This window comes from Cetorhinus maximus, chromosome 29 (genome assembly GCF_964194155.1).
Source record: "Cetorhinus maximus chromosome 29, sCetMax3.hap1.1, whole genome shotgun sequence".
Taxonomy (NCBI): Eukaryota; Metazoa; Chordata; class Chondrichthyes; order Lamniformes; family Cetorhinidae; genus Cetorhinus; species Cetorhinus maximus.
In genome coordinates, this window is record NC_135907.1 from 7385224 (window position 1) to 7412236 (window position 27013).

The 27013-nt window shown below is 45.1% G+C and overlaps 1 protein-coding gene and 1 long non-coding RNA gene across 2 annotated transcripts in view; one reads left to right on the forward strand and one right to left on the reverse strand.

Annotated features, from left to right (window-relative positions):
* The first annotated feature begins 77 nt into the window (after nucleotides 1-77).
* LOC144669570 (uncharacterized) lies at nucleotides 78-9376 on the forward strand. The gene is made up of 3 exons (XR_013573691.1): nucleotides 78-144; nucleotides 6289-6416; nucleotides 9249-9376. It is a non-coding gene; the product is annotated as an uncharacterized LOC144669570 (long non-coding RNA).
* Nucleotides 9377-9405: 29 nt separating this feature from the next.
* LOC144669322 (guanylyl cyclase C-like) overlaps nucleotides 9406-27013 on the reverse strand; it is a 108254-nt gene continuing 90646 nt past the window's right edge. Inside the window, exons 22-27 of the mRNA XM_078531682.1 lie at nucleotides 24324-24516; nucleotides 23885-24059; nucleotides 23501-23599; nucleotides 22680-22774; nucleotides 16712-16788; nucleotides 9406-11669 (exon numbers count right to left, since the gene is read on the reverse strand). Of these exons, the coding sequence (XP_078387808.1) occupies nucleotides 11501-11669; nucleotides 16712-16788; nucleotides 22680-22774; nucleotides 23501-23599; nucleotides 23885-24059; nucleotides 24324-24516 (808 nt within the window). The 3' untranslated portion in view covers nucleotides 9406-11500. The remainder of the gene's footprint in view (nucleotides 11670-16711; nucleotides 16789-22679; nucleotides 22775-23500; nucleotides 23600-23884; nucleotides 24060-24323; nucleotides 24517-27013) is intronic.

Consider the following 27013-nt stretch of genomic DNA (forward strand, 5'->3'; position numbering starts at 1 on the left):
ATAAAAAGATATGTTCTTTACAATATCCTCAACAGGAAACGCAGATCTGCTCGTGATCACTGGTGGAACCTAATTTTGATTTGTCTCTCTCTTCCTTAATTGGTCCACATGTTTACGGATGATCCGGTCTTCCGCCTCCACGTGGTAAGATAGAGGTTCAGTCACCACACTCACTTCACCCAGTTACCACTTTGGCCCTTCCCCTCAGTTCTTCACATATACCGGCTCTCCCACGGTAAATTTAATCTTGCAACTATGCCAGTCATGTCTAGTTTTCTGGCTTCCCTGACTCCTTTCCACCTTCCCCTATAAATTCGGCATTGTTAGGCTCAATCTCATCCTGAGATGGTGTTTCAGCAATAATTCCACAGGTGTGACACCTGTTGCTGTGTGAGGGCTAGTCCTGTAATGAAAAAGAAAGCACGCTAGCTTGGTTGCAAAGGAATTGCCAGTTAACCTTTTCATGCCAGCCTTGAATGTTTGAGCCGCCCTTTCGGCCAGTCCGTTTGAGGAAGGGTGGTATGGTGCAGTTTTCACATGAGTGATACTATTGGGGCTGATAAAGCATTCAAACTCAGCACTCATAAATGCCGTGCCGTTATCGGAAACGACTACTTCTGGTAGTCCGTGTATGGCAAAACTCTGACGTAGTCTCTCAATTGTAGCACCCAACGTTGGTGACCTCACCTCATATACGTCCAACCATTTTGAATGGGCATCAACAATCAGCGGAAACATTGCTCTCAGGAAAGGTCCAACGTAGTTAATGTATAACCGCACCCAGTGTCTACCTGGCCACTCCCATGGGTGTAACGGAGTTGCCACTGGCAACTTTTGCAGTTGCTGACATTGCACACAGTGCTTTACTAAACTCTCTGTTTCACCATCCATCCCAGGCCACTAGATAGATGCATGCTATGGTTATCATTTGGGAAATTCCGGAATGGGCACTATGTAGTTCAATTAAAAATGACTCCCTTCCCTTTGGAGGAACTATCACTCATGCTGCCCACAATAAGATGCCATCCTGGCTGGTTATTTCATGTCTTCTGTTGAAGTATGGTTTTTTTTCGTTAGATACGGGCTCCATGACCAATCATTTAGCACTTGTTCTCAAAGTTGAGATAGGAATGGGTCCCGACTTGTCCAGTCTCTGATCTGTCAAGCACATACCATCGAGGAATCTAAGAAATTTACCAGTAAAACAAGTTCCTGTGGAACTGGGACACGCTCATCATTTTCTTGTAAAGGCAAACGACAATGGGCATCGGTGTTTGTGATTTGATTGCCAGGCCTATGTACGAAAGTGTATTCGTATGTTGCCAGAATTAAAGTCCATCGTTGTATTCTTGCTGAGGCTATGGGTAGTATAGCCTTGTCCTCACTAGACAATCCTAGCAATGGCTTGTGGTCTGAAACGATTGTAAAATGGCGGCCGTGTACGTACTGGTGAAATTTTTTGACACCAAAGTTAAAGGACAGGCCTTTTTTTCCAAATGCGAGTATCCTTTTCTGCTATGGTGAGCATTCTTGATATGTAACCGATTGGCCATTCCGTGCCATCATCCATCCAATGGGAGAGCACTGCTCCCACTCCGTAGGGAGATGTGTCATATGTCAGCACCAGTTCTTTTGTACGGTCATAATGCACTAATAGATTGGACGAGTGCAACAATTGTTTCAACTTTATGAAAGCTTCTTTCTGGGGTACCTCCCAAGTTGGTTCTTTTCGAGTCGAGAATGCAGGGGGGACCAGCACTGTAGACAAATTGGTTAAGAACTACCCATAATAGTTGATCATTCCTTGGAATGATTTGAGCTCTGAGGTGTTCTCTGGCGCAGGTGCCTCTCTTATGGCTCTCACTGTCTCCTCATCTGAGTGGAGGCCCTGTGAATCTACCTGGTGACCCAAATAGATTACCTCCCTCACTTGGAACATGCACTGTTCTTTTTTTAAACGCACTCCAGCTTGCAAGAAACGTTTTAAGACTTCTTCTAAGTTTGCCAAATGCTCACTTTCAGTGAATCCTGTCACCAATACATCGTCTAAATAGACTACAACCTGAGGCAGTCCCTGTAGTAAGTTTTCCATTGTTCTCTGAAAGATGGCGCAGACTGAGGAGATACCGAAAGGCAAACGTGTAAATTGGTACAACCCTTTGTGGGTATTAATTGTGACAAATTCCTGGGAGGCCTTATCCAACTCTAGTTGCTGATAAGCACGACTCATTTTAAGGAATGGAGTGCCTGTCTAGCTTAGCTACTTTATTAACTGTCAGTTCGTAGTCTCCACAAATTCGGACGCTTTGGTCGGGTTTAAGGATGGGGACTATGGGTGCTGCCCATTCTGAGAACTGAAAAGGTTATATAATGCCCAGTTTCTCTGGCTAGTTCAGTTCAATGTCAACTTTTTCTCACAGGGCAAAAGGCATCGGTCTCGCCTTCATGAAGCGAGGGGTTGCTTCTGGATCCACATAAATCTTAGCCTGCAGGCACTGGATTGTCCCCAGTTCATCCTTAAAAGTGGTGGCGTACTTTCTACGTAGCCCTGGGAGCCCACTTGCTCTCAACCAGAAAATTTCAGACCATTCTAACTTAATCTCCTTTAACCAATTTCACCCCAGGAGGCTTTGCCCTTCACCTGCTACCACCATCAAGGGTCACTTTGCTGATTGGCTTCCATAATGCACAGTTCACAGAATCACACAGTGCAGAAGAGGCCCTTCAGCCCATCGAGTCTGCACCGACACCTGAGAAACACCTGACCTACCTACTTAATCCCATTTACCAGCACTTGGCCCATAGCCTTGAATGTTATGACGTGCCAAGTGCTCATCCAGGTACTTTTTAAAGGATGTGAGGCAACCTGCCTCCACCACCCTCCCAGGCAGTGCATTCCAGACCGTCACCACCCTCTGGGTAAAAAGGTTTTTCCTCATCCCCTCCTGCCCCTCATCTTGAACTTATGTCCCCTTGTGGCAGTTGCTCTGCTTATGCCTTTTACTTGAATGTCTTCACCCATGTATGTTTTTAGCTTGGCGGCTGTTTCTTCTAAATTTAATTGATGTTCACTATTATTCAAATATCTGAAGGTCTGTTCCCCAATTACTGTAGTGGAAGCTCCCGTGTCTACTTCCATTCTAACAGGTTTGCCATTTACTTTCACTGTGACAAATATTGGTTCTGTCTTTTCAACTTTCAGATTGAACAACGAGTAAATGTCTGAATTTGTTGTTTCAGGCTCTTCTACATTGTAGATTTCATTAGGCTTCTTCCTTTGTTTACAAACCTGCTTGAATCTTTCCTTGCACTGCCTCATCATATGTCCATTTCTGTGACAATAGTAGCATCGATTTTTTAAAATTGCCAAACGCTAAAATACTGATTGCTTCCATCACAATTAAAATTATTATTCAATTTCTCTGCTGAGTTATTTTTCTTTATTCTTCGGCAAGCGAGGGTTGTTTCCTACTTCTTGGCAGAGTCTCGCTTTTTCGTACCTCTTTCGGCTGAGGTTTCCCACCCATTGTGGAGGACGGCACCATTTTGCACACCCTGTATTGCTTTTGAATCTCTTACTGCACTTTCCATGGCCAGCGCTATCTCTAGCGCCTTCTTGAAATCCAGGTTCACTTTGGACAATAATCTTTTCTGAATAGTGCCCTCTTTCACACCACACACTAAACGATCTCTGAGCATGTTGTTCAGAGTCATACCGAAATCGCAATGTTCCGTTAGCTGCTTCAAATTTGCCACTTAGCATGCAATTGTCTTACCCGGGGCTCTATTTCTCGAATTAAACCTGAAGCTCTGCATTGTGACTGAGGGCTTGGGTTGAAAGTGACCCTTCACGAGGTCCAACAATTCATTGAAATTTTAGGAATCTGGGGCACTGGGTGCCATCAAATTTTGAATCAGACTGTAGGTTTTGCTTCCACAAGTACTCAAGAGGATTACTCGCCTCTTCTCTTCCCCCCATAATGTTGTTCGCTTGAAAAAATAACGTGAGGCGTTCTATGTATTGAGACCAATTGTCTGTGGATGGTTAAAAAGGATCAATTCTCTCAAATTATGGCATTTTGAGAGAGGATAACTTCTTCAATTCTAACGGAGCTTGCTACTTACAATCACTGGATGAGATAGTGCCGATTTTTTTTTAACTTGATTTCTTCTGTTCAATCCTGTTTTATCATCATCGCCAGTTTTATTGTAGGGTGACCAAGTTATACTATTAGTAATAGAGTTGATCTGCAGACACTTCTTGAGTGGGAACTTTACACTCAGCAACAACTACACGTGTGCTTTCAACTCCAACTCACACTCCACACTGACGGCTGAGGTAGCCCGTGCTACTCTCCTATTGGTTACTACAGATCATGTGATCTTCCTTAACAAGCATTTCTTAAAAGTACATTACACACTAAATAAAACCATAATTACAAGCTTCCTTCTCCCTCATATTGTCTAGTTTCTCCTTAAGTGCATCTGTACTGTAATGCAAAAAAAAGCACACTGAATGCAGGAAGGCTCCAGTTTAGTGACTCTTTATTCCACTGACATCAAACACATAAGTACAAACAAAAAAAGAAAAAGCTTCTCTTTAAGAAACAGACTCCTTACAGCGGACGACCATTGTTTGACACTCTAAATCAAACCATTAAGAGCTCAACTCCTTGTTTGGAATCAGCAGTGTTGCAGACTTGTTTGCTGAGCCATAGGGAGCAGGAATATCTTACTTTCGGTAGGAGCAAGGGCTTGTGACTCTGGGCATTTCCCTTTTTACCTCCTATTCCCAACTTCACAAAATGAGTTTTGGGCTTAAAACTGAACTTGACGCACAGCAAAACAAAGCTGAGAGCCAACAGGCTCGTGACATTCCTGTTGCTACTTCCACTTGAACACGCGAGCCACAAATTACATTGCCATCCGAAACATGAACAGCATCTTCAGTATCTCAGGATTTTTTGAACCCTGGGGGGATTCTGTGCTCCCTTGACTGTCTTCATTAGTCCATAGTTACTGAATACCCTAGTTCCCCTTTGCTGCACCAGTTCTCCAGTCACTGAAACAGAGCTTGGCCCTCTCTCACAAGCTCCTTCTTCACCTGTCCACGCTTCATCAGCCACTCGTGGCCTCTGGCCCCGTCCCCATAAGCCTGCCAAAGAAACCACTCCCTCCCCCGAAAGGTCCCCCCGGTGGTGAAAATTCCCCCAACTTGGCACTTTCTTCTGGCACCACAACCTGCCGGAGGGGACCTGGTTGGCAGCCACCATAGCCACCGCGAAGCCCAATGCAAGTCGGGGTGACAGCACGACTCTCCCACTACAATGCTATTCACTTCAACCACTCCCTGTGGTAGTGAGTTCCACATTCTCACCACTGTTTGGGTAAAGAAGTTTCTTCTGAATTCCCTATTGGATTTCTTGGTGACTATCTTTTTTTGATGGCTTCTACTTTGCAGATATTTCGCCCCACACCCCAAGAGAAAACATTCTCTTTGAATCCACTCTATCAAAACCTTTCATAATTTTAAAGACCTCTGTTAGGTCATTCCTGATCCTTCCTCTTTCAAGAGACAAAAAACCCAGCCTGTCAATCCTTTCCTCATATTTATATCCGCACATTTCTGATATCAACCTTGTAAATCCTCCCTGCATTCCCTCTCGTTCCTCTATATCCTTTTTATAATATGTTCGCCAGAACTGCACGTAGTACTCTAAGTGTAGTCTAACCAAAGTTTGATACAGGTTGAGCATAACTTCCCTACTTTTCAATTCTATCCTTCCAGAAATAAAACCTAGTCCAGTGGTTGCTAAACTGTGGGTTGCAACCCCAGGAAAGAGTGACTGGGGTCATGAGCTCCCCTTCCTCTAAGACTGTGCCCCGCATCGACACTGAGCCCCAGGAGGTGTCCAGTTCTGCCCCTGCCCTGCTCATCTCTCAGATTCAAAATTTTTTCTTTTTCTCAAGACTGCTTAAAAATTTCATCTGCAGAGCTGCAGCTGCACATAGGCTCGGGCTGGGGTTTGGGTTGACAGAGCTGCCGCACCTTCCCACTACCATGGGCTGGTTGACCTGTGTGTGGGAGGTGTGGGTGAGAGGGGCATGTGCAGTGCGTGTATTGGGGCAGGGGAGAGTGTGTGTGGTTGTGTGTTGCTGGGGTGAGGGAGGTGGCGGGAGAGGGACTGAAATCCTCAGTAGAAAATTAAAAGATTATTTGATTGTCTCACATTAAAATCAATTATGTCAAGATGACCTTTAGGGAACCTTGTTGTGATGTTTCTATAGATCAGTGATGGTGAATGAAAATGTCAATGGCAACAGCATCTGCAGTCCCTGGCCAAGAGTGTTGAGCTGGTGTGGCTCAAATGAAGTGATGGACTGGCAAGTACATAAAATAATAACATTTTTACAAGGTACTTTAAAAACACAGATTTTCCTATTTATATGATGTATTTAGTATATGTTGATCTATAATATGTGAACTTTAATAATTATATATCGAACATTACTGTGCTGCTTTATTAGTGTTTAGTTGCTGTTAGCATCAGGGGTCACGTTCATTTTCAATTGTTAAAGTGGGGTCACATTGAGAAATAGTTTGGGAAACACTGACCTAGTCCTTGGTTTGCATTTTTTTATGGCTTTGCTGACCTAGTTGTAACTTTTAGTGATTGGTGAATTTTTACTCCAAGATCCCTTAGTTCCTCTGCCCTACCGAGACTTGCACCTTCCAGATAATGTGGCCTCCCTTTTCTCCCTATCTCACTTTTGCCTATGTTGAACTTAAGTTGCCAATTATTTGCCAAATCTGAAAGTTTATTACTGATACCTGTAACTTACTGCAGTTCTCTCCGAGTAGTGACTAGCCCCCCCCCATTTTAATAAACCTGAGAATTATTTGATTGACACATCTGGCTCACTAATGTCCTGTGGTGAAAGAAATCTGCCGTACTTCCCTGGTGTGGCCTAGATATGACTCCAGGCTCTTAACTACCTTCTGAAATGGCCTAGCAAGCCATTCAGCTGTATTTAAGGTGGCTCACTAACATCCTCTTAAGGGGAAATAGTGATGGACAATAAATATTGAATTTGTCAGTGACCCCCCAGGTCCCATGAACGAATGAGAAAAACACTGGTGGCCCTCCTTTCAAATGAAAGCAAAATACTGCAGAAGCTGGAAATCTGAAATAAAAACATAAAATGCTAGAAAAACTCAGCAGGTCTGGCAGCATGTGTGGAGAGAGAAACAGAGTTAAAGTTTTGAGTCCGTTCGAGCTTTAGCTCTAAAGAAGAGTCATAGGAACTGAAAACGTTAACTCTGTTTCTCTCTCTACAGATGCTGCCAAACCTGCTGAGATTTTCCAGCATTTTATGTTTTTATTTCTGCTTTCAGATGCATTGGTCTTAAGCTCTGAAATTCGCTCTCTTCGTCTCATTAAGAAGCTCCTAAAAACTTACCGCTTTGACCAAGCTTTTATTTATCTGTTGTGCAATCTCTGACTGTGGCTACATGTCAACAATCTTGTGAAGTATCTTGGGCTGTTTTGCTATATTGAAAAGGCTATAATGTTGAAATAAAACGATCTCCTTAAGGAAAATGAGAAACCAACTTGAAGCAGGGGAAAATACAGTTGAACAAAAATCAGGAATGAATGAAAAGTGTTAACTAAGTGAAATAAAACCCCTGAAAGAAATGAAAAAGGAGGAACAAATATTAATCCAGTGCAACTGAAGATAAAATATGAATGAATGAAAAGCATTCACTCACTGAAATCAATACTCTCCTTGAAGAAAATGAAGAGAAAAGCAACATCAATACCTAAAATTAAAGAAGTAATGCAGGATGGGGTCTCTTAATTATAAGTTTATAAATTAATCCACAAAATAATAAGATGTAAAACATTTATTGACTCTTACAGGAATTAAAAAAGTAGTAGGCTCAAGGGACCGAGTGACTAACTCCTAATTTGTATGTTAGTATGACAATTAAACATACACTGGCAACATTACTTTGCATTCACTGGAGAATACAAATCTGTTTTAGTTTTGAGAGCAAAGATTTTCAAGATTGATCAGGCCTCACACTCCCCTAATACCCACTCTTTTATATCTTTTTCCACAAATCTGAGATGAGAATTCAGGTGCCGCAGGATTACCTCATTCAATTAGCTGTTTCCTGATCAATAACAAGTATAACTTTCCAATCTTTGTCATGGCTTCACCTTGAATGAATTGTTACTCAAATCAATCAACTGCAATTACCGAGAGGTTAATGAACAAAAGTCGCATTAAATGTTATTGCCTGTCCATATTCTTTATGCAAACACTAATACAAAAGCCAAATCCTGAAGATGCTGGAAATCTGAAATAAAAGCAAAAAAACCCAGCAGGTCAGGTAGCATCTATGGACATAAACAGAGTCTTCAATCTGTAACATTAATTTTGTTTCTCTGGACAGATGATGCCTAACCTGCTGAGTATTTCCAGATTTTCTATTTGTACTCCTTATGCAGGTGTGCCCTAGGAGTAGTTAATGTTAATGGTATGTTAATTATATTGTTAAGACACATAGGTTGGAAGAGCATTGTTTAATCAAGTGCTTAGATCACTTATTAAGAGAGACTGCTGGTGCACCGGGTTGTTGGTAGGTGGGAAGCAGACATATGTAATGCTGTATTCTGTGAATAAACCCATTGTCATGCCCCTTTCAGTCAATACTTTTAATACTGGACACAAACTGACTAGTAAAATGGCCACTGCAAATCATGTGACCTTTGGCTTTTGAGCTCCGGACAATCATAAGTCTCAAGCAAATGCCTAATTTAATGTGGACACTTACAGCCATCTGGGGAATTCACAGATCCCTTTGTTTAAGGATGGATCAACACAAAAGGATTATAGAATTCCAGGCAGCATGTTTCTATGTTTCATCCTAGATAATAGGAAACATTGAAACTCATTGAAACTGTGTGAAAGACAGTTGTGAATGCACCTTATGATGGTTTCCCTCATCCAAACTAGATTGGATGAATCTCATGGTGTTATACAACAACAAAGGGTGTTGGAAGCCACCTACACAACATCCCTTTATTTGGAAAAAGGACTTTGAACTTGTTCAAGTCACATGGTGATTAAGCCATGATGTTGTCTGCTTTCAAAATCAGCTGAGCTCCACCAAAAGCCATCAAGCTAGCTGCAAGTAATCCAAGCAGCTAAGGTAATTAACAGAAATATCTTGATAGCAGGAGATCCCAACAGAGAGGACACCCCCAATCTGTTCCAGTTAAAGTTCACCTGAGAACCAACCTCCTAGAAATTTGACTATGAGAAACCTCACAGCCTGCTAAGAATCCTCTGCTTCACAAGACCCTCACTTCAACTAAAGCATCAACTTCATTCAAGAAACCAGGCCTGCCATGTGGGACTGAAGATTGTAAACCAGAGACTGAGTTAACTATCATTTGTAACAGTGTACTACCTTTACCTATAACTAATCTTTGAGTGTGTAAGCATGGGTGTGGGAACGAGTTTGCAGGACATTGCATTTTAAATTCGGGCTAAGTGTGTGGGAATAAATAACCTTCAATGTTTTAAACTCACAAAAGCTTGCTGCTGGAAATTATTTAATTTGGGATCCACATTCCCAGGGTAAAAAAAAGACATACCTCCCACATACAAAACATACTGATCACAGGAAGTAAAGGGAACAGATTCATTCCGTGACACCATTATCAAGAAAAATAATAGTGTCTAGTTTCATACTTTACCAACTGGCTTGGGATCGACTTAACAGTAAATACCTTTAGCTATTGAAGTTATAACTTCTTGAACCGATGGTGAAAATATGTATCCTGGGAGGACATTTAATTGCCATAAAGATGTCATGTATCTCATGTTTGCCTGTAGAGCTGATAGATCAATGGGACTGGAAGCAGCCATTCGATAACAAAGGAAATCTGTTCACCTCTGCTGAATCTGTGCTTGACTAAAGACTGTCTCTGCCTGTTCCGTGTCATGACTTTTAATTCCCACTGACCAACTGAACATTGACAACACAAATTCACAAAAAAAAAACCATTAAGAAATGAATATTAAAAGAAATCAATTTAACCCTTTCCTCACACATTTGCTTGCAGGTCTCTCCCAAAGCAGCTATGTGACGGGCCAATTCGTCCGAATGGGGTGGATTAAGGTCGATGGTGGCCAATATTCCTTCCATGACCCGAGGATGATCATCTCCCTTACTCCCCCTCTCTCCCCCGACTCAGACACCTTAATTAGGATGCCTTGCTGAGTTGGGGCCACATCAAGTGGGGGGCTCAAAGGGAGAACTTATGATTTACAGGTCTAGGGTCCAATGTGAAAGGAGTTTGAGACATGCGGGTATAAAGCTGAACTACTCTGAATTCTGCACAAACTAACCATCTTGTGGAAAAGCCTTGAGGAGGACAATGGAAATGCCAGAGTTGGAAATGCTGCAGGAGGAGGCTTTTTTCTGAGGTTGTGGCTAAGGCACGTTTTCAAGGCAGGGTAGATGGAGATTTACTCTTCATCTAACTAAAGCTACAGCTGACCTGAAGGTGGTTCAGGATCCTATGTACAGAAAGTTCCGTGCTGACTCTATAATTCTATACCTGGCTAGGAGCAGGTTAATGTGGCAGTGTCAAGAGAGATGTACATTGCTTTTAATTCTTGTTATACCTGACCTGGAGGTGATTAATGGGCCAGTGGAAGGAGAGTCTTACAATGTCCTAAGTAAAGCTGTTCCTGAACCGTTGATGGGGCAGTGCAATTAAACAGAAAAAGAATGTGCATGAATGTAACGCCTTTCACATCCTCAGGATGTCTCAACAGTCAATGAAATAGTTTTGAAGTGTTGTTTTGTGGACAAACATGGAAACCAGGTTACGCACAGCAAGATCCCATCAGCAGCAAACGATACATTCAGATGTGTTTGGTGGTGTTGGTTCAGGTGGGAATGTTACCCAGGAGAAATATCCTGTTCACCTTCAAAAAGTGACATGGGACCTTTCTTTTAATTTACAGGCAAGGGCCTCGATTTAACTTCTGATTTGAAAGACAGCACTTCCAACAATGGAGTACTCCCTCAGTACTCCATTGAAATGTCAGTGTAGATTGCGTGCTCATGCACCTCTGGCTCAAAGTGTTGAGATTGTTACCAGCTAAGCTCAGCTAGTACCTTAAGTGTTGACAGAAATTTACACTACATCTATCTTGTGCCATATTTGACCCGGAGCTGGTTAATGATGTAGTGGGGGGAGAGGTTTACTCTACATCCTGTCCCTTACCTTGGAGTATCAGATATTACAGTTGGCAGAGGTGTTTCACTCCTCAGATTGGTGTTCCACCTTGAAAAACGTGAAAATAATTTTTATAGTTCCTGTTCCTTAAAAGTGCAGAGTGACCACCTGCAAGAATGATATATCCGGACAGGACTGAATCAGAGTTTCAGACATCTTCTGGCAACAGTTCGTAGCTACAGGTATGTGCTGAGAATCTCTGTGGAGTTTAGCTGCAGGTATTCCAGTTCCCAGTCATTGTTGTTCCCCTCTTTAGTTCCTGCCTCGTATTCGGATGCTCTCCTCTTCTCCAGGGACTCAATTATCATTTGAGCAAAGTCAGCCTGAAGCCTCTGCAAATTTTCCCTGTGGAATTAAAAATAAACTAGTAAATCCCCCAAACTTAATGGTTAATTTGTTGAAAGGTGTTTAGAACAACAGGCTGAACGAGCTGACAGAGTCACGCCTGCAGCAAGTAAGAACTGCAGATGTTACAAGTTAAATGTGCAACCCACTGATTTCAATAGACCAAGTGTTACAATCATGACAAACTTTGGGTAGACATCAATTAATTGATCTTATTTTTAAAAGAGTCACATTGGGTCCTGACATATCAGCTCAAGATCTCAATTTCCTGATGTAGCAGGAGTGCCCAGCGACTGCCCCTTTCACCTATGTGACCAGAGTTCCAATCTGCTACACAGAGTGTGACCGTGGAGGGCAGAGTCCTGTGGAGGGCAGGATCCTGTGGAGGGCAGCCATCTAAGGTTAAGCCAAAAAGATGTGGGATTGGATACATATCCAGCGATTTCACTTGAATATTTTGAAATTTTCCCACAGACGATTTAACGGGTGGGGTAGTATCAACAATTACAGCCCTGATGCCTGCTCCGTCATTCAATAAGATCATGGCTGACTTTCTACCTCAACTCCACTTCTCTGCCAGATCCCCATATCCTTTGATTTCCTTAGTGCCCAAAAATTTATCAATCTCAGTTTTGAATATGCTTAATGACTGAGCATCCACAGCTCTCTGGGATAGTGAATTCCAAAGATTCGCAAACCTCAGAGTGTAGAAATTTCGCCTCATCTCAGACTGAAATGGCTGCCCTTTATCCTGAGACAGTGACTCCTGATTCTAGAGGAAACAGCCTCTCGACATCCAACCTGTCAAATCCTCTTAAGAATTTTATACGTTTCAACGAGATCACCTATCATTCTTCCAAACTCCAGAGAATATAGTAAAATAAAAGAAAATTTATTCCAGAGAATATCGGCCAAGTCTACTCAATCTTTCCTCATAGGACAATCCTCTCCACCAGGAATTAGTCCAGTAAACCTTCTAAGGTAAATATGTCCTTCATTCAGTAAAGAGGCCAAAACTGTACACAGTAATCCCGGTGTGGTAATTACTCCTATACTCCAACCTCCTTGCAAGAAAGGCTAATACACTATTTGGCTTTTTAACTGCTGGCTATATCTACATGTTAACTTTCTGTGATTTGTGCACAAGGACCAACAAATCCCTCTCAATACCAACATGTACTAGACTCTCATCTTTTAAAAAAGATCCTGATTTTCTATCCTTCTTATCAAACTGGATAATTTCCTCTGCCGTTTCCGCCAACTCCAGCATAATGCCACCACCAAACACATCTTCCCCTCAACCCCTGGCAGCATTACGTAGGGAATGTTCCTTCCCCCTGTGATACCCAGGTCCATTCCTCCATCACCCCCAACTCCTCACCCCCTCCCATGGCACCTTCCTATGCAATCACAGAAGGTGCAACACCTTTCCCTTTACCTCCTCCCTCCTCACTGTCTAAGGCCCCAAACATTACTTTCAGGTTCACCTGCACCTCCTTCAATTTAGTCTACAGTATTTGCTGTTCCCAATGCGTTCTCTTCTACATTGGGGAGACTAAACACAGACTGGGTGACCGCTTTGCGGAACACTTTCGCTCAGTCCGCAAGCAAGACCCAGACCTTCCTGTCGCTTGCCATTTCAACACAACATCCTGCTCTCATGCCCACATGTCCGTCCTTGGCCTGCTGCAATGTTCCAGTGAAACCCAACGCAAACTGGAGGAACAGCACCTCATCTTCCATTTAGGCACTTTACAGCCTTCTGAACTTAACATTGAGCTCAACAACTTCAGACCATGAACTATCTCCTCCATCTCTACTCCTTTTTTAATCCAATTTTTAAAAAAATTGTATCAATTTTAATTTTTATTTATTTATTTTCATTAATCCATTCATTTAAAATCCCTTTTCCCCAAACTTACCCCTCCCCACTACCCCCTCAGGGTCATCTGTCACTTGTTTCCATGTTGTGCTTACACAGAGCACTCACTCTTGTTCTGCTATTAACATGTTCTGCCACTATCAGCACCTTCTTTAGTCTTTACACTGCCATTAACACACTTTGTCTTGTGTCCACATTTGATTGATACCTTTGTCCATCTCTCCTTAGCTCCCACCTATCCCTGACTTTCTATTTTGCTTCACCTGCTCCACCCCCTCCTAAACCGTATAAAATCAATCACATTTCTACTCCTTAGCTCTGAAGAAGTCATATGGACTTGAAATGTTAAATTTGTTTTTCTCTCCACAGATGCTCCCAGGTCCTGCTGGGTTTTTCCAGCATTTTATGATCTTGTTTTGTATAATTTCACACTTCTCCACATTATATTCCATCTGCCACCTTCTTACCCGGTCACTTATCTGGTCTATATCTATTTGTAGCCTCTTTGCGTCCTCCTCACTGTTTACTCTGCACCGTCAGCAAACTTACATTCACTGAGGTCTGATGAAAATTCATCAACCTGAAACATTAATTTTGTTTCTCTCTCCGTTGATCATGCCTGATCTGTTGAGTGTTAATTCCAGCATTTTATTTTATTTTATTTCGGATTTCCAGCCTTCACAGTGTTTTGCTTTTGAATACATTATGCTAGTCCCCTCACCTGAATCATTAATGCAGATTGTAAATAGCTGAGTCCCAAGCACTGATCCTTGTGGGACTTGGCTAGGTACACACTGCCTTTCCGAAAATGACCTGTTTGTTCCCACTCTCTGTTCTCTGTCTGTTAACCAATCCTCAATCCAGGCTAATGGATTACCCTCAAGAGTGTACTTGGACTGTGGAAGGAGATTAAATTGGTGAGCAGAGTCTATGTTAGGTGTAGAATGAATTGGCTGAATGGTATGCTCTTGTCATCTCTTTTTAATGGAGACTGGGTCGAACAGATTGTCCCTGGGATAGAGGAGGGTTTAAGAATGTGTTAGAGTACAGTGTCGACTGCGTGGCGTAGGGCATTAGAAATTAGATGGGACAGGATGACAAGGGGTGGGGGTGGGATTTTACCATGGGCTTTGGGACCCAGACATCAGGATGAAATGAGGGTCCCAAGCCTGCACTTGCTGGCAGCAGAAATGGCTCAGCTATTTCCCTGAAGGCGGCCTCTTAATTGGTTGCTTCTGGGTTTTCTGTCCAATTATGGTAAGCGGGATGTAGATAGATGGAGCTGGCCCAATCAGAGGGGAGTAGTTCTAGAGCCTCAGCGGCCGCACCGAGAGAGACGGGCACTGCGGGGGCAGCTCAGGGCATGCGAGGATGGAGAGGTAAGTTAAAAATTGAAAACCAGAAGAATTAAGGGGGCAGGCCTCTCCTGAAGGTCCATCAGGGCTTTGGGGCCTTTGCTGCCTGCAGTCCCCTTTTGGGGCCATGGGTCCTACAGCCCCAATGGCTCCTAGGCTGCAGCAGGGAGGCTGTTTCTTCCCCAAGCAGCAAGCCACAAAATGCTTGCGGGCCCAAAGAATGGACTTTAAATGGGCACTTAAATATTTATGTTGGTTCCTCACTTCCATTTGGCAGGGAGTTTATTCATATTTGGTCCCGCTGCTGGGGAAATTTCCCCATTTGCCGGCTGATGGGGAGCAGTAGTAACATGGCTTCCCACTATTTTCCTGACACCGTCATCTCTCAGACCACCATCTTGGGGCAGGGAAAACCAAGCCCACGGTGTTAGAATATTGAGGGGGCTGGGCAACACAGGGCGATAGAATAGTATGAACTGAGTGACTCGGGGTGTTCGAATACAGTGGGGACTAGGTGACCAACTGGCAATATGACAGGATCTAGGACGATCCTGGACCCTAGGGGTCCCCTTGAAGTCTTGTCAAGATTTATAGATGAGGTAGTTCAGCTGGATGAGCAATGCACAGGTTGGGTTCTAGCCCATCATTTGTGGTCTTGCAGCTGGAAAGTGACCATGAAAGCTGCCAACTGGCTCACTAATGCTGTGACGGAAATCTGCCACGACTGGTCTGGCCTCCTTGAGGCGCCTGCCCCAAGCTATGTTTGACTTTTAATGCCCTTGAAGTAGCTTAGCAAACCACTCAGTTGTGGATGATTGACAAACGCCTATCACAAAGATTCCAAACAGTTGCTTGGTCATACAGAACTTGAATATTGCTGAAAAATAGACATGTTGCTGAAGCTTTTCATCTTGCACTCATCAGCATGGCTATGTGAGTGGTATTTTCCACTAACAGAATGATGCTGTCAGTCCAAAAAGACCTCTGCCTACTGCACAATTGAGCAATGTCGTGTATGATTTTCAGTGCAAGTACGATTGCAATGATACATAGACTGTACATCCCAATGATTGGCTGATTGAATCAAACAGCATGTCCCTTTGGTTGCTCGTAATAGGCAGAGTACAGATCGTACTCAACTAGCTCATGCTTGCAAAACCCAAAACGTCTACAGTTAGATGTGATTCTGTGATTGGGCATCACTTGCTGAACAATCCTGAGTGCACTAATAGCTACACTAGCAGACAATTTAAGATAATCAGTCAACCTCATTACGTGGCGCATTTACACTTGTTAGAAGTGGCATACATTCATACACAGGGACCTGTTCTCTGCAAACAAAAGGAATATGTTCAAGCCTTGCACCTTTTTTTGAGTTACTGGGGAGCTTGGGGAGCCTATAGTTCTCCATTGCTTTCCTCATGGAAACGCCTCAGTCAATCAGAGTTAACTTGCTAACCAATCAGCGCCCTTTTCTCCTGTAGTATAAATTGTTGTGATTTTTCAAAATTTGATATTCTTGCATTTGTCCTGATGAGTGCAAGATGAAAAGCTTCAGCAACATTCAAGATTCCAGAGCTTAACAGGGCCCAGCACCACCATCCTGAAACTAGTGGTGATGGCAATAAATGCGGCAGCTTCCCTATAACAAAAATAATTCTCTAGCTGCCATTTACTTGTAAAAGTTCAGGGAACTCCGTAAGTTCAGGGAAGTGGAGAGGAACAGATGTTGATGCTCAGATATCCATTACTAAACATTACTCCTCAGTGTCGGTAATAGTGCACGCTCTGCCTGTCTCACTTACGCTGAAGGTGGTGCTGGCAGCCGAAAATTGCGGTCTGTTTCTCCCGTGAGCCAATAGGTGACTTCCATTCCTCTTCCCTGAAACAGATAAAAGATCGGTTACTCCCAGTGTAGATCACATGACCTGTGGATCTGATTGCTTAGTCAGCACCCATAAGTCAGTCCCTGGGACCTAGCAATGCGCACCCAAGTGCAATTGCCCTTTCAGCCGTAACCCAGTAGGTTGCATTTCACCTCTGAGTCAGAAGACTGAGTTCAAGGCCCCTCCAGGGCGGGCACAAAAATCTAGGCTGCCGTTTGAGAGAGTGCCACACTGCTAGAGGTGCCATCTTTTGGAGCCCTTAAACCAATTAAGGCCCTGTCTGCCCTCTTAGGTGAATGTAAAAGATCCCACAGCACACCAATTTTGATAAAGAGCAGTGGCATTCTCCCTGGTGTCCTGGCCAATACTTACCCCTTTATTAATTCTTCTGATGAAAGGTCATCGATTTGAAATGTTAACTCTGGGCTGAATTTTCTGTTGGTGGGGTGCGGGGGGTGGGGGAACGGAGTGGGAGTGGGTGCAGGTAGGCGTGGGCCCGATCACCTCCTGCAATCAAGTCTGCTCCACCATTTTACGTGGGTGGGCCAATTAAGGCCTGTCCAGCGTAATGCGCAACTCCCGAGGATAGCGGGAGTGGGCAGGCGACGGCAGGAGTCCATTGTCCACTGGGTCCAATGGCGACCCGGCAGCCTGTTTATCTGAAGCACTGCTCACAATGTCAAGTGGAAGGGTTCACCAGAGGGCTTCTGGTAAGCAGGCCAGTCCGGAGGGTAGGGCAGCGGGACAGGCCAGGCCAGAGGGTAGGGCGGGGGGCCAGTGTGCCCCTCGTTTCTTGGATGACTACCTTGCTGTTCTCCTCGAGGAGGTGGCAGCACGGCGGAAGGTACTGGTTCCCCAGGATGGGAGGAGGAGGCACCCCCCACATGACGAAACATGCCTGGGAGGAGGTGGCAGAAGTGGTGAGCTCCTGCGATGCAGTGCGGCGCATCTGGATCGTGTCGCAAGCGCTTCAACAACGTTGCGACTTGGCAGGATGAGTACCATGTTGGCATTGGTCATGTAACCCAGTAGGTCAGCTTTCCCCACCCCCTGCTGTCCTCCCACCCCCAAGTCTGAGTGTCGTGACTGCATTGAATCATTGACGGCATTTGTCCTTTGCTGAGTGGGCAAGCAGATACTGCCCATGCTGAGGTCAGCCTGAGAGGGTGATGAAGAGATGTGTTTTGCCCCCGCAGCATGTGTTACACTGAGTCCCACATGACTGGTTTGGGGGCAACCTGGAACAGCTGCACCCAGGCGCTATGTTTGAACTCCAGAACATGTCCAAGTCAGGGTGATGACATGCTGGGAGGGGAGCTTCAAGGTGGCGTGGCAACGAACCATCTGCTGCTCTCTGCATTCCACATGCTTGCGCCTCCTTGCAATGGAAGGATATACAGTGTGGTGCCTAATGTGATGTAGGCAGCATGTGGCCAAGGGGGAGGTAGGGGGGTGTGGAGCAGGCCAAGCATCTTTGTGTGAGTGTTCGGCAGCAGTGGGGTGAGGAGGCACTGGAGCCATGATGTGTCCCACTGTGGGTGGGGTGGGCCATGCGCGAAGAGAGTCCATGTGCAATTTTCACTAATCAATGCTCATCTCTCATTTCCAGGAGAAGAATGCTCATAACGTGGCAGAGCATGTGAGGACTGGCAGCGGCCAGGCACAGATCGCCATTCTTAGCCGCTTCAAGCAGGAGGCCCTGAATCTGGAGAGGTGCCATGCACCAAGGTCCACTAGTGTTGGTGAGGCTGAGGTGCCACAGCCAGATATTTATGCCCAACAGTGAGGTCAGCATTGTTCTCCCAACAGCCATAGCAGTGCTGAATGTTAATTGATTTAATTTTGCAACATGGCTTGATCATTGGTTATGGAAGGATGAGTGCATAATGATCCAGGGGAACAGGGATGCACTTTGACATTGTCTCCTCGTTAACTGATCCACTGTCCTTGTTCTCCCTTTCAGCATCATTGGAGCAGGGCCAGGAGGAGCAGCAGAAGCCCCCTCTCACACCTGAGGGGCCCGAAGTCTCACCAGCATCATACCATTTCTGCGAGGCAGACACCAGCGCAGATATTAGCACCTCGGTGGTAATTCGAACATCGGCTACTGTCCCGGGGCACAGCGGTGAGGGCACTTCACAGTCACTGGAGGAGCTGGCAGAGACAGAGAGTGCCCATAGCGCCAGCAGGAGGACTGGAGGACTGCAGGGGGCCAGGCACATGTTCAGTCGATGCCTGATGATGTGCCTCTGGAGTTGTCCACGACGCAGCAGGTACAGGAAATGTGGCCAGGTGTGCGGGAGCATCTAGGGGAGATACATGAGGCTATGCTTGGCTTGGTCTCCACGGTGGAGGAGTCTATGCGGACGATTGCCGAAGCAATGAGCCACATGTCCGAGCGCCATGCATCCTCCGTGGAGAGTGGCGACTCTCGTGGAGAGGCTACTCCAGGAGACCCTTCATGGCTTCCTGGGGATGCGCTCTGACCAGCAAGCCCTCACATCGGCAATGTCCTCATCTGGTCAGTGCCAGTGTGGGAGATGGTTTGGGCATCAACTTTCCCAGCTCAGTGCCCATCCATCCACGGTGAGCAGGGAGGTCCGAAGCAACTCATGTCGGCGCAGCAGCTGCCTGGCGTCTATGTGGGCACTTCTCAGGGTGCTCCGGATGAGGGCGCCAGCTCCTCTGCCCCTCTCCCAGTGACTGTACCATCCAGTGAGGCTGCAATGACTGGGGAGATGCCAGCTGTGGCAGCTCCCTCCCAGGTGGGGCCAGCACTGGCTCCACGGGCCAGAGGACAACTGCCAAGGTCATTGAGGCCAACAGGGCAGCAGAGTCAGCAGGCTGTCTCAGATGCCACTCCCAGCGATGGGGCAGTACCAAGACGTAGCACCCAGAAATGAAAACATAAGGCACCTTAGGCACACCATGGGTTTTTCATTGGTGCTTTTGTATTGGCCCAAGATGAGGTCCTTATGATTTGCTTTGTTTGGTAACACTATCTCTTTTTTTTGGAATAAGTTGGTTTGCTTGACATAATAAATTCAGATATGTCACCATGGCTGAGGGTGCCTCTTTTCTTCTGCATGTGTATGGTTTCCAAAACTGTAATGAGTGCTTTGCTGGACATTCAGCTTTACTAACAAGGCCCTTAGTGACTGTTCCTAACCTGGTATATTTTGCACTTAAGGTGTATAGTATCGAGCCTACAGCCCAGGCTTGTCCTAGTGGTCCATCTGTGGTGTGCTAGCTGAAGGTTCGTTGGATGGTGTCTCTGCCTCACTGGAGTATGCCCAGGACAGCGTCTACCCCTTCAGCATTTCCCTGTGCATGCTCATCCTCAGACTCACTGCTGGACCCATCGTGTGCAGCCATCGTCCACTGCATTCCCCCTTTCCAGCGCAAAATTGTGGAGAGCGCAGCATGCAACCAGTATCACCGAGACACGATCTGGGGGGTACTGGAGTGCGCCCCCTGAGCGGTCCAGGCATCGGAACCGCATCTTGAGAAAACCAATGGTTTTCTCCACCACAGCCCTTATAGAGACGTGGCACCTATTGTACCGCTGCTTAGCTTCTGTTCTTGGTTGGCGGAGAGACGTCATAAGCCACCTTCTGAGGGAATAGCCCTTGTCGCCCAGCAGCCATCCATCCAGCCAGGCTGGAGCACTGAACAGCCCCAGCACCTGGGAGTGTCTGAGGATGTAGGAGTTGTGGGAGCTGCCTGGGTACCTTGCACAGACTTGTAAGATCAACATCCTGTGATCACACACTATCTGCATGTTCATGGAGTGGAAGCCCTTCCTGTTGACAAAGGCACCGGGCTCACCTGCTGGCGCCTTGATGGCCACATGTGTACAGTCTATTGCACCCTGGATGTGGAGGAAGCCAGGAATCGCCGCGAAGCCTCTGGCTCAGTGTGTCTGGCTTGCCTGGTCCCAATGGTAGTGGATGATGGTCAATGCACGCCTGAACAGAGTGTCTATAACCTGCTTGACACAAGTGTGGACAGCTGATTGGGAGACACCGCAAAGATCACCCACTGGCCCCTGGAAGGAGCCATGTGCATAGAAGTTGAGGGCAGCTGTGACCTTCAGAACCGCAGGCATGGGGTGTCCACCCACACAGTTAGTGGAGATCTCTGGACCAATCATCTGACAGATATAGTTGACTGTCTCCCTTGAGAGACGGAGCCTCCTTCGGCACTGCACCTCAGACATATTGAGGTATCTGCTTCGCCACCTGTAAACCCTGGCAGCAGGATAGTGGCGTCTTCTGTGGCCCCTTCCACCTTGGACTACCTCTTGGCCCTGCGCCCCTTGTGCCTGCGTCTGTCCTCCCAAAGGTGGCTCCCCTGGTGGCTGAATGTGCACTCTTGGCCTCCTCCTGCTTCAAGCCCTCCCTTCCTCCTCAAAGGAGCTGCCTCCAATGGACAGATCAGCTCCCATTCCCAGGCTAAGGGAAGACTTCCTGAAACCTGCAGGCCCAGAAAAGATTACTCACTGCAGAGTGCTGACCTGAAGGTTAAGAGTTCAGATAAAGCAACTGGTACGTGTTTTGAAGTACTGCAGATCACACAGGCGAGTTTCAAAAACTTTCATAAATAAATACTTGGCTGTGCACACTCGCAACCCCAGTGAGCCCTCTTATCCCATCCATAGATGAAGTTAATACAAATATGTCCTACGCGCCTGCCCATTGCGCCCATGCGCCGACCCGAAGATTGCACGGGCACTGAAAAATTGGCGTCGATTGGCGCCTCAAGGGCCTTAAGTGGACTGTTAATTAATGATGGGCAGGCGTCGGACATCATTGCGCACCCACCCAGCGAAATATTGTGATGGCGCGCAGTGATGTTGGGACGCTTGCCCGACGTCACCGCGCATCATTTTACGCACGGACGTGCGGGGCTTGCCCCTGTACGTCAAAGGGGAAATTCTGCCCTCTGTTTCTTTCTCCACAGATGCTGCCTGACCTGCTGAGCATTTTCTGTTTTTTGTTTCAAATTTGCAGGATCCCCAGTATTTTGCCTTAATTTTTCTCCCTCAACCAATATCCCAAAGCAGATTATTTGGTCATTATCATCTTACTGTTTCTGGAATCTTGCTTGTATGTAGCTGCCATGTTTACCACAATACAACAGTGGCTATACCTCAAAAGTACTTCATTGGCTGTAAAGTACTTTGGAATGTCCCGAGGTTGTGAAAGGCACTATGTAAATAGGGGAGATGGTGGTGTAGTGGTAATATCACTGGAGTAATAATCCAGAGGTTTAGGCTAGAATTTAAATTCAGTTAACAAAAAAATCTGGAAATTGAAAACTATTCTTAGTAATGACGAAACTATCATCGATTGTCATAAAAACCCATCTGGCTCTCCACTGCCCTTTAGGGAAGGAAATCTGTTGTCCTTACCTGATCTGTCCTACATTTAACTCCAGACCCACAACAATGTTGGTTGAACCTTAACTGCCCTCTGAAATGGCATAGCAAGCCACTCATTTCAAGGGCATTAGGGATGGGCAACAAATGCTGGCCTTGCCAGCAATGCTCACACCCCATGAAAGAATTAAAGAAAAACAAGTTTTTCTTTCTATGTGATTAAGAGCAGCAACAGTAGAAGCCCAGGGGCTGATAGGCTTGCTACTCTCTCAGAAAGTTTAGTGTGTGAGGTGGGATCCCTGAACAACAGCCACTACATAGGAACATGAAGAGGCCATTCAGCCCCCTCGAGCCTCTTCCACCATGAGCTAAGATCCATGGTGGATCTGTACCTCAACTCTTATTTTCCCATGCTCAGTGTATCCTGATACCAACAGAAGTCAATCAATCTCAGCAATGAAAATTTTGAGTAGCAGAAATGTAAATAGATAAAATGAACAGTATCACCTTCAGGTAGGTCTCTCCCCGCACCTCATATTCAAATTTACACTGTGTCCTCTTCAGTATATTGATTGTCGATTGGTTAACATGAATTCTTAATGCTGCAGGAAAAAGAATATTAGTTTCTTAATGCAGTTCAGAAAAAAAGTTCTTTTGAATAATTCAAATCAAATAGGGAGGGAAATTGGACGCACACCGTCTCAGCAAAGATAAAGGCTTCAATCCTGAGTGAGGGGATGAAAATGTAATTCATCCTGAATCTGTGAGGATCATACATCAGATCAGACAGGGCAACTTAAACACACACACCCAATAGGTGGCTGCCTATCATCTAGCATTAATTGGTACTGCAATGTTAGTTGTAGACAGAGCTTTACTCTCTATCTATCCATCGCTGTATCTGCCCCAGGAGTATTTCATGGGACACTGTAGTCTAACTCGTGTTATACCTGCCCTGGGAGTGTTTGATGGGACAGTGCAGATACTCCATATCTAACCCATGCTAAACCTAGAGGCACACAGAGATAGAGAGAGGCAGACACAGAGAGAAAGTATACAGACTGAGAGATAAAGAGAGAGGCAGACAGAGACAGACACACTGAACCAGAGAGATACAGAGAGAGACAGGGATAGAGAGCATTGCAGGGAGTCAAAGAGAGACAGGAGATCAGAGAGAAAAAGAGAACCAGACAGTGAGAAAGAGAAAAACAAACAGACGGAAATCTACAGGGAGACAAACAGGGATGGAGAGAAACACAGATTGCAGCTGGATTGAGAGATGTTGTCAGATTGAGAGAAGGAGGGTGGGACAGTACTGCGGATCTTACGTAATCCTGTGGACTCCATTCGTGAGGCTGTGTTGACTACGTCACCAAACAGACAGTATCGCGGCATCTTGGTCCCCACCACACCTGCCGCACATGGACCTGTGACAGATAAAGCCATGGTAAGAGGGAAATTGGAGAATCATAGAATTCAGCACAGTAGGAACCCATTCGGCCCATTGTGTGTGTGTTGTTTCTTTGAAAGGGCTATCCAATTAGTCTCACTCCAGTGCTCTTTCCCATATCACCCTGCAAATCTCTCTTTTTCAAGTAGTTATCTAATTCAAAGATACCTGCTGACTGCAGCAACTCCCAGCACTTTTTTCCCCCCTCCCTTCTGACACCCTCCCCTTTGAGAACATAGGTGTGAGGCTTCTGCCTTGTTACCTGAATGAACACCTATCCGAATCCAGATGGGCAGGTCAGGGAGGTGAGGCAGCTTGAATGACCCCATGAAGTTTAGAATGTCCAGGGCCATCCTGGTGATGTCGACTGCGTGCCTATTTCCATTGCGCCTTGGCAAACCTGATGCCACCATGTAGGCATCTCCAATAGTCTCCACCTGATCCAAATGAACAAGAGTGTCATTGTCGACATTTTGACAGGAAAGAAAGAATGAACTTGCATTTCTAAGGTGCCTTTCACTACCTCAGAATGCTTCAACGCACTTTACATCCAATTAAATATTTCATGTAGATGTAAGGGGACCAGACCTGTGCACAGTGCTCCAAGTATGGTCTGGCCAAGGGCAATGTGAATGACATTTACCTCAGTGGCAATGACTCAACTCCGCCAGAGTTAGAATCTCTTAGTAGCCCTTTCATACCTTGTAGACGTCGTGATTGTCCAGGATTTGGTCAAAGTTCTTGTACATGTCGTTTAACATATCGACCACCTCCATGGGAGTGCTGAACTTACAGATGGTGGTAAACCCTACAATGTCACTAAAATAGATGGTCACTTCTTCAAAAAGCTCAGCCTCAACCCGACCCGTTGTCTTCAACGATATCACTACCGGCCTAGAATTGAAAGCAAAAGAGAATTGGTCACTTCCTGCTCCTTGAGAGGACACAAGTAACATCTCGGAAATAGCTGTAAATCAGGAAATGGAAGGGAGGGAGGACCTCGGGAAAATTGTTGGGGCTGTGGGCTGACAAATCCCCAGGCTCGGATGGACTGCACCCTAAGGTCTTGAAAGACGTGGTTAGTGAGATAGTTGATGCATTGGTTTTAATTTTCCAAAATTCCCTAGATTCGGGGAAGGTTCCATTAGATTGGAAAATAACAAATGTAACTCCTTTATTCAAAAAGGGGGGGAGACAGAAAGCAGGAAACTACAGGCCAGTTAGTCTAAAATCTGTCAAAGGAAAAATATTAGAAGCTATTATTAAAGATGTTATAGCAGGGCAATTAGAAAAACTCAAGGCAATCAGGCAGAATAAACATGGTTTTGTTAAAGTGAAATCATGTTTAACCAATTTATTGGAGTTCTTTGAAGGAACCACGTGCTGTGGATAAAGAGGAACCGGTGGATGTACTGTACTTAGATTTCCAGAAGACATTTGATAAAGTTCCAGGCAAAGGTTATTGCAGAAAATAAAAGCCCATGGTGTAGGGGGTAACATATTGGCATGGATGGAAGATTGGCTAGCTAATAGGAAGCAGAGTGTTGGCATAAATGGGTCTTTTTCTGGTTGGCAGGATGTGATGAGTGGTGTGCCACAGGGATCAGTGCTGGGGCCTCAACTTTTTGCAATTTATATAAATGACTTGGATGGAGGGACTGAAGGAATGGTGGCTAAATTTGCTGATGACACAAAGATAGGTAGGAAAGTAAATTGTGAAGAGGACGTAAGGACGCTATAAAGTGACATAGATAGGTTAAGTGAGTGGGCAAAGATCTGGCAAATGGAATATAATGTGCGCAAATGTGAAATTATTCATTTTGGCAGGAAGAATAAAAAAGAAGCTTATTATCTAAATGGTGAGAGATTGCAGAGCTTTGAGATTCAGAGAGATCTGGGTGTCCTGGTGCATGAATCACAAAAGGTTAGTATGCAGGTACAGCAGGTAATTAGGAAAGCTAATAGAATGTTATCATTTATGGTGAGGGGAATTGAAACAAAAGTGGGGAGGTTATGCTTCAGTTGTACAGGGCAGTGGTGAGACCACATCTGGAGTACTGCGCACAGTACTGGTCTCCTTATTTAAGGTAGGATGTAAATGCGATAGAAGCAGTTCAGAGGTTTACTAAACTAATACCAGGAACAGGCGGGTTGTCTTATGAGGAAAGACTGGACAGGTTAAGCTTGTATCCACTGGATACAAGAAGAGTAAAAGGTGTTAATTAAGTCACCTCTGAGGTCCTGAGGGGTCTTGACAGGGTGGATGTGGAGAGGATGTTTCCTCTTACGGGAGAATCTAGAACTAGGGGGTCACTGTTTAAGAATAAGGGGTCTCATTTAAGAGATGACGGGAGATTTTTTTCTCTCAGAGGGTTGTGAGTTTTTGGAACTCTCTTCCTCAAAAGGCAGTGGGAGCAGAGTCTTTGAATATTTTTAAGGCAGAGCTAGATAGCTTCTTGATTAACAAAGAGGTGAAAGTTTATCGGGGGGTAGGCAGGAATATGGGGTTGAGGTCACATTCAGATCAGCCATGATCTTATTGAATGGCAGAGCAGGCTCGAGGGGCCAAATGGCCTACTCCTGCTCCTAATTCATATGTTCATAAGTATTTCAGCATCAAGCTTGCATGGTGAGCAAATCGCTCTGGCCCTGTTTACAAGATTGCTGATAAGACCAATCTTATAGCGTGTGGAACCGTAAGAATCCCAACGCATATACTGACCAGTGAAGGTAGGTTTACAGCAGACCGTGGTAGAGAACCCTCTGGCAGATTTCTCAACTAGTACATTAAGGAAGGGGAGTTCATTTGACTATTCAATTTCAAAGTGAATTTGAGCACATTAAGACATGTAAGGAAATTATTACATGCAGCTGCGGATTTAAATATAGCAAACATATCATCCACATATCAGAAATATGCGAGAGGTAGGAGGTTAGGTGTCATTCCATTGAAGACACATTTCTCATGGAACCCAACAAAGATGTTTGCGAGAGCCTAGAGGGGATCCCAATGGCAACACCATCTATTTGGGCATCATTATGGTGTCATTAAAACCGACACCATAACTGCATGATTTGCCAGGTTCATAAGTATAATGAATACAGATTCACAATGGTGGCGGGTATAGGTTGCCATGGTATAGTGCTGCAGTGCAAATATCTATAGCTTCCTTAAGTGGAACATTGGTGAATAAGCTAGCAATGTCAAATGAGCACATGGACACAGCATTGCTATCGATATGCAAGTCCTGTGTGGCCTTCGCAAATGTGAAGGATTCCTTCACCCTGTATGTGGAAAACTTGCTCAAAACTGGTTGTAACAATTCTCCCAGTCATTTGGCCAATTCATGTTGTGCAGAACCGGTCATAGATAAGATAGGGTATAAAGGGA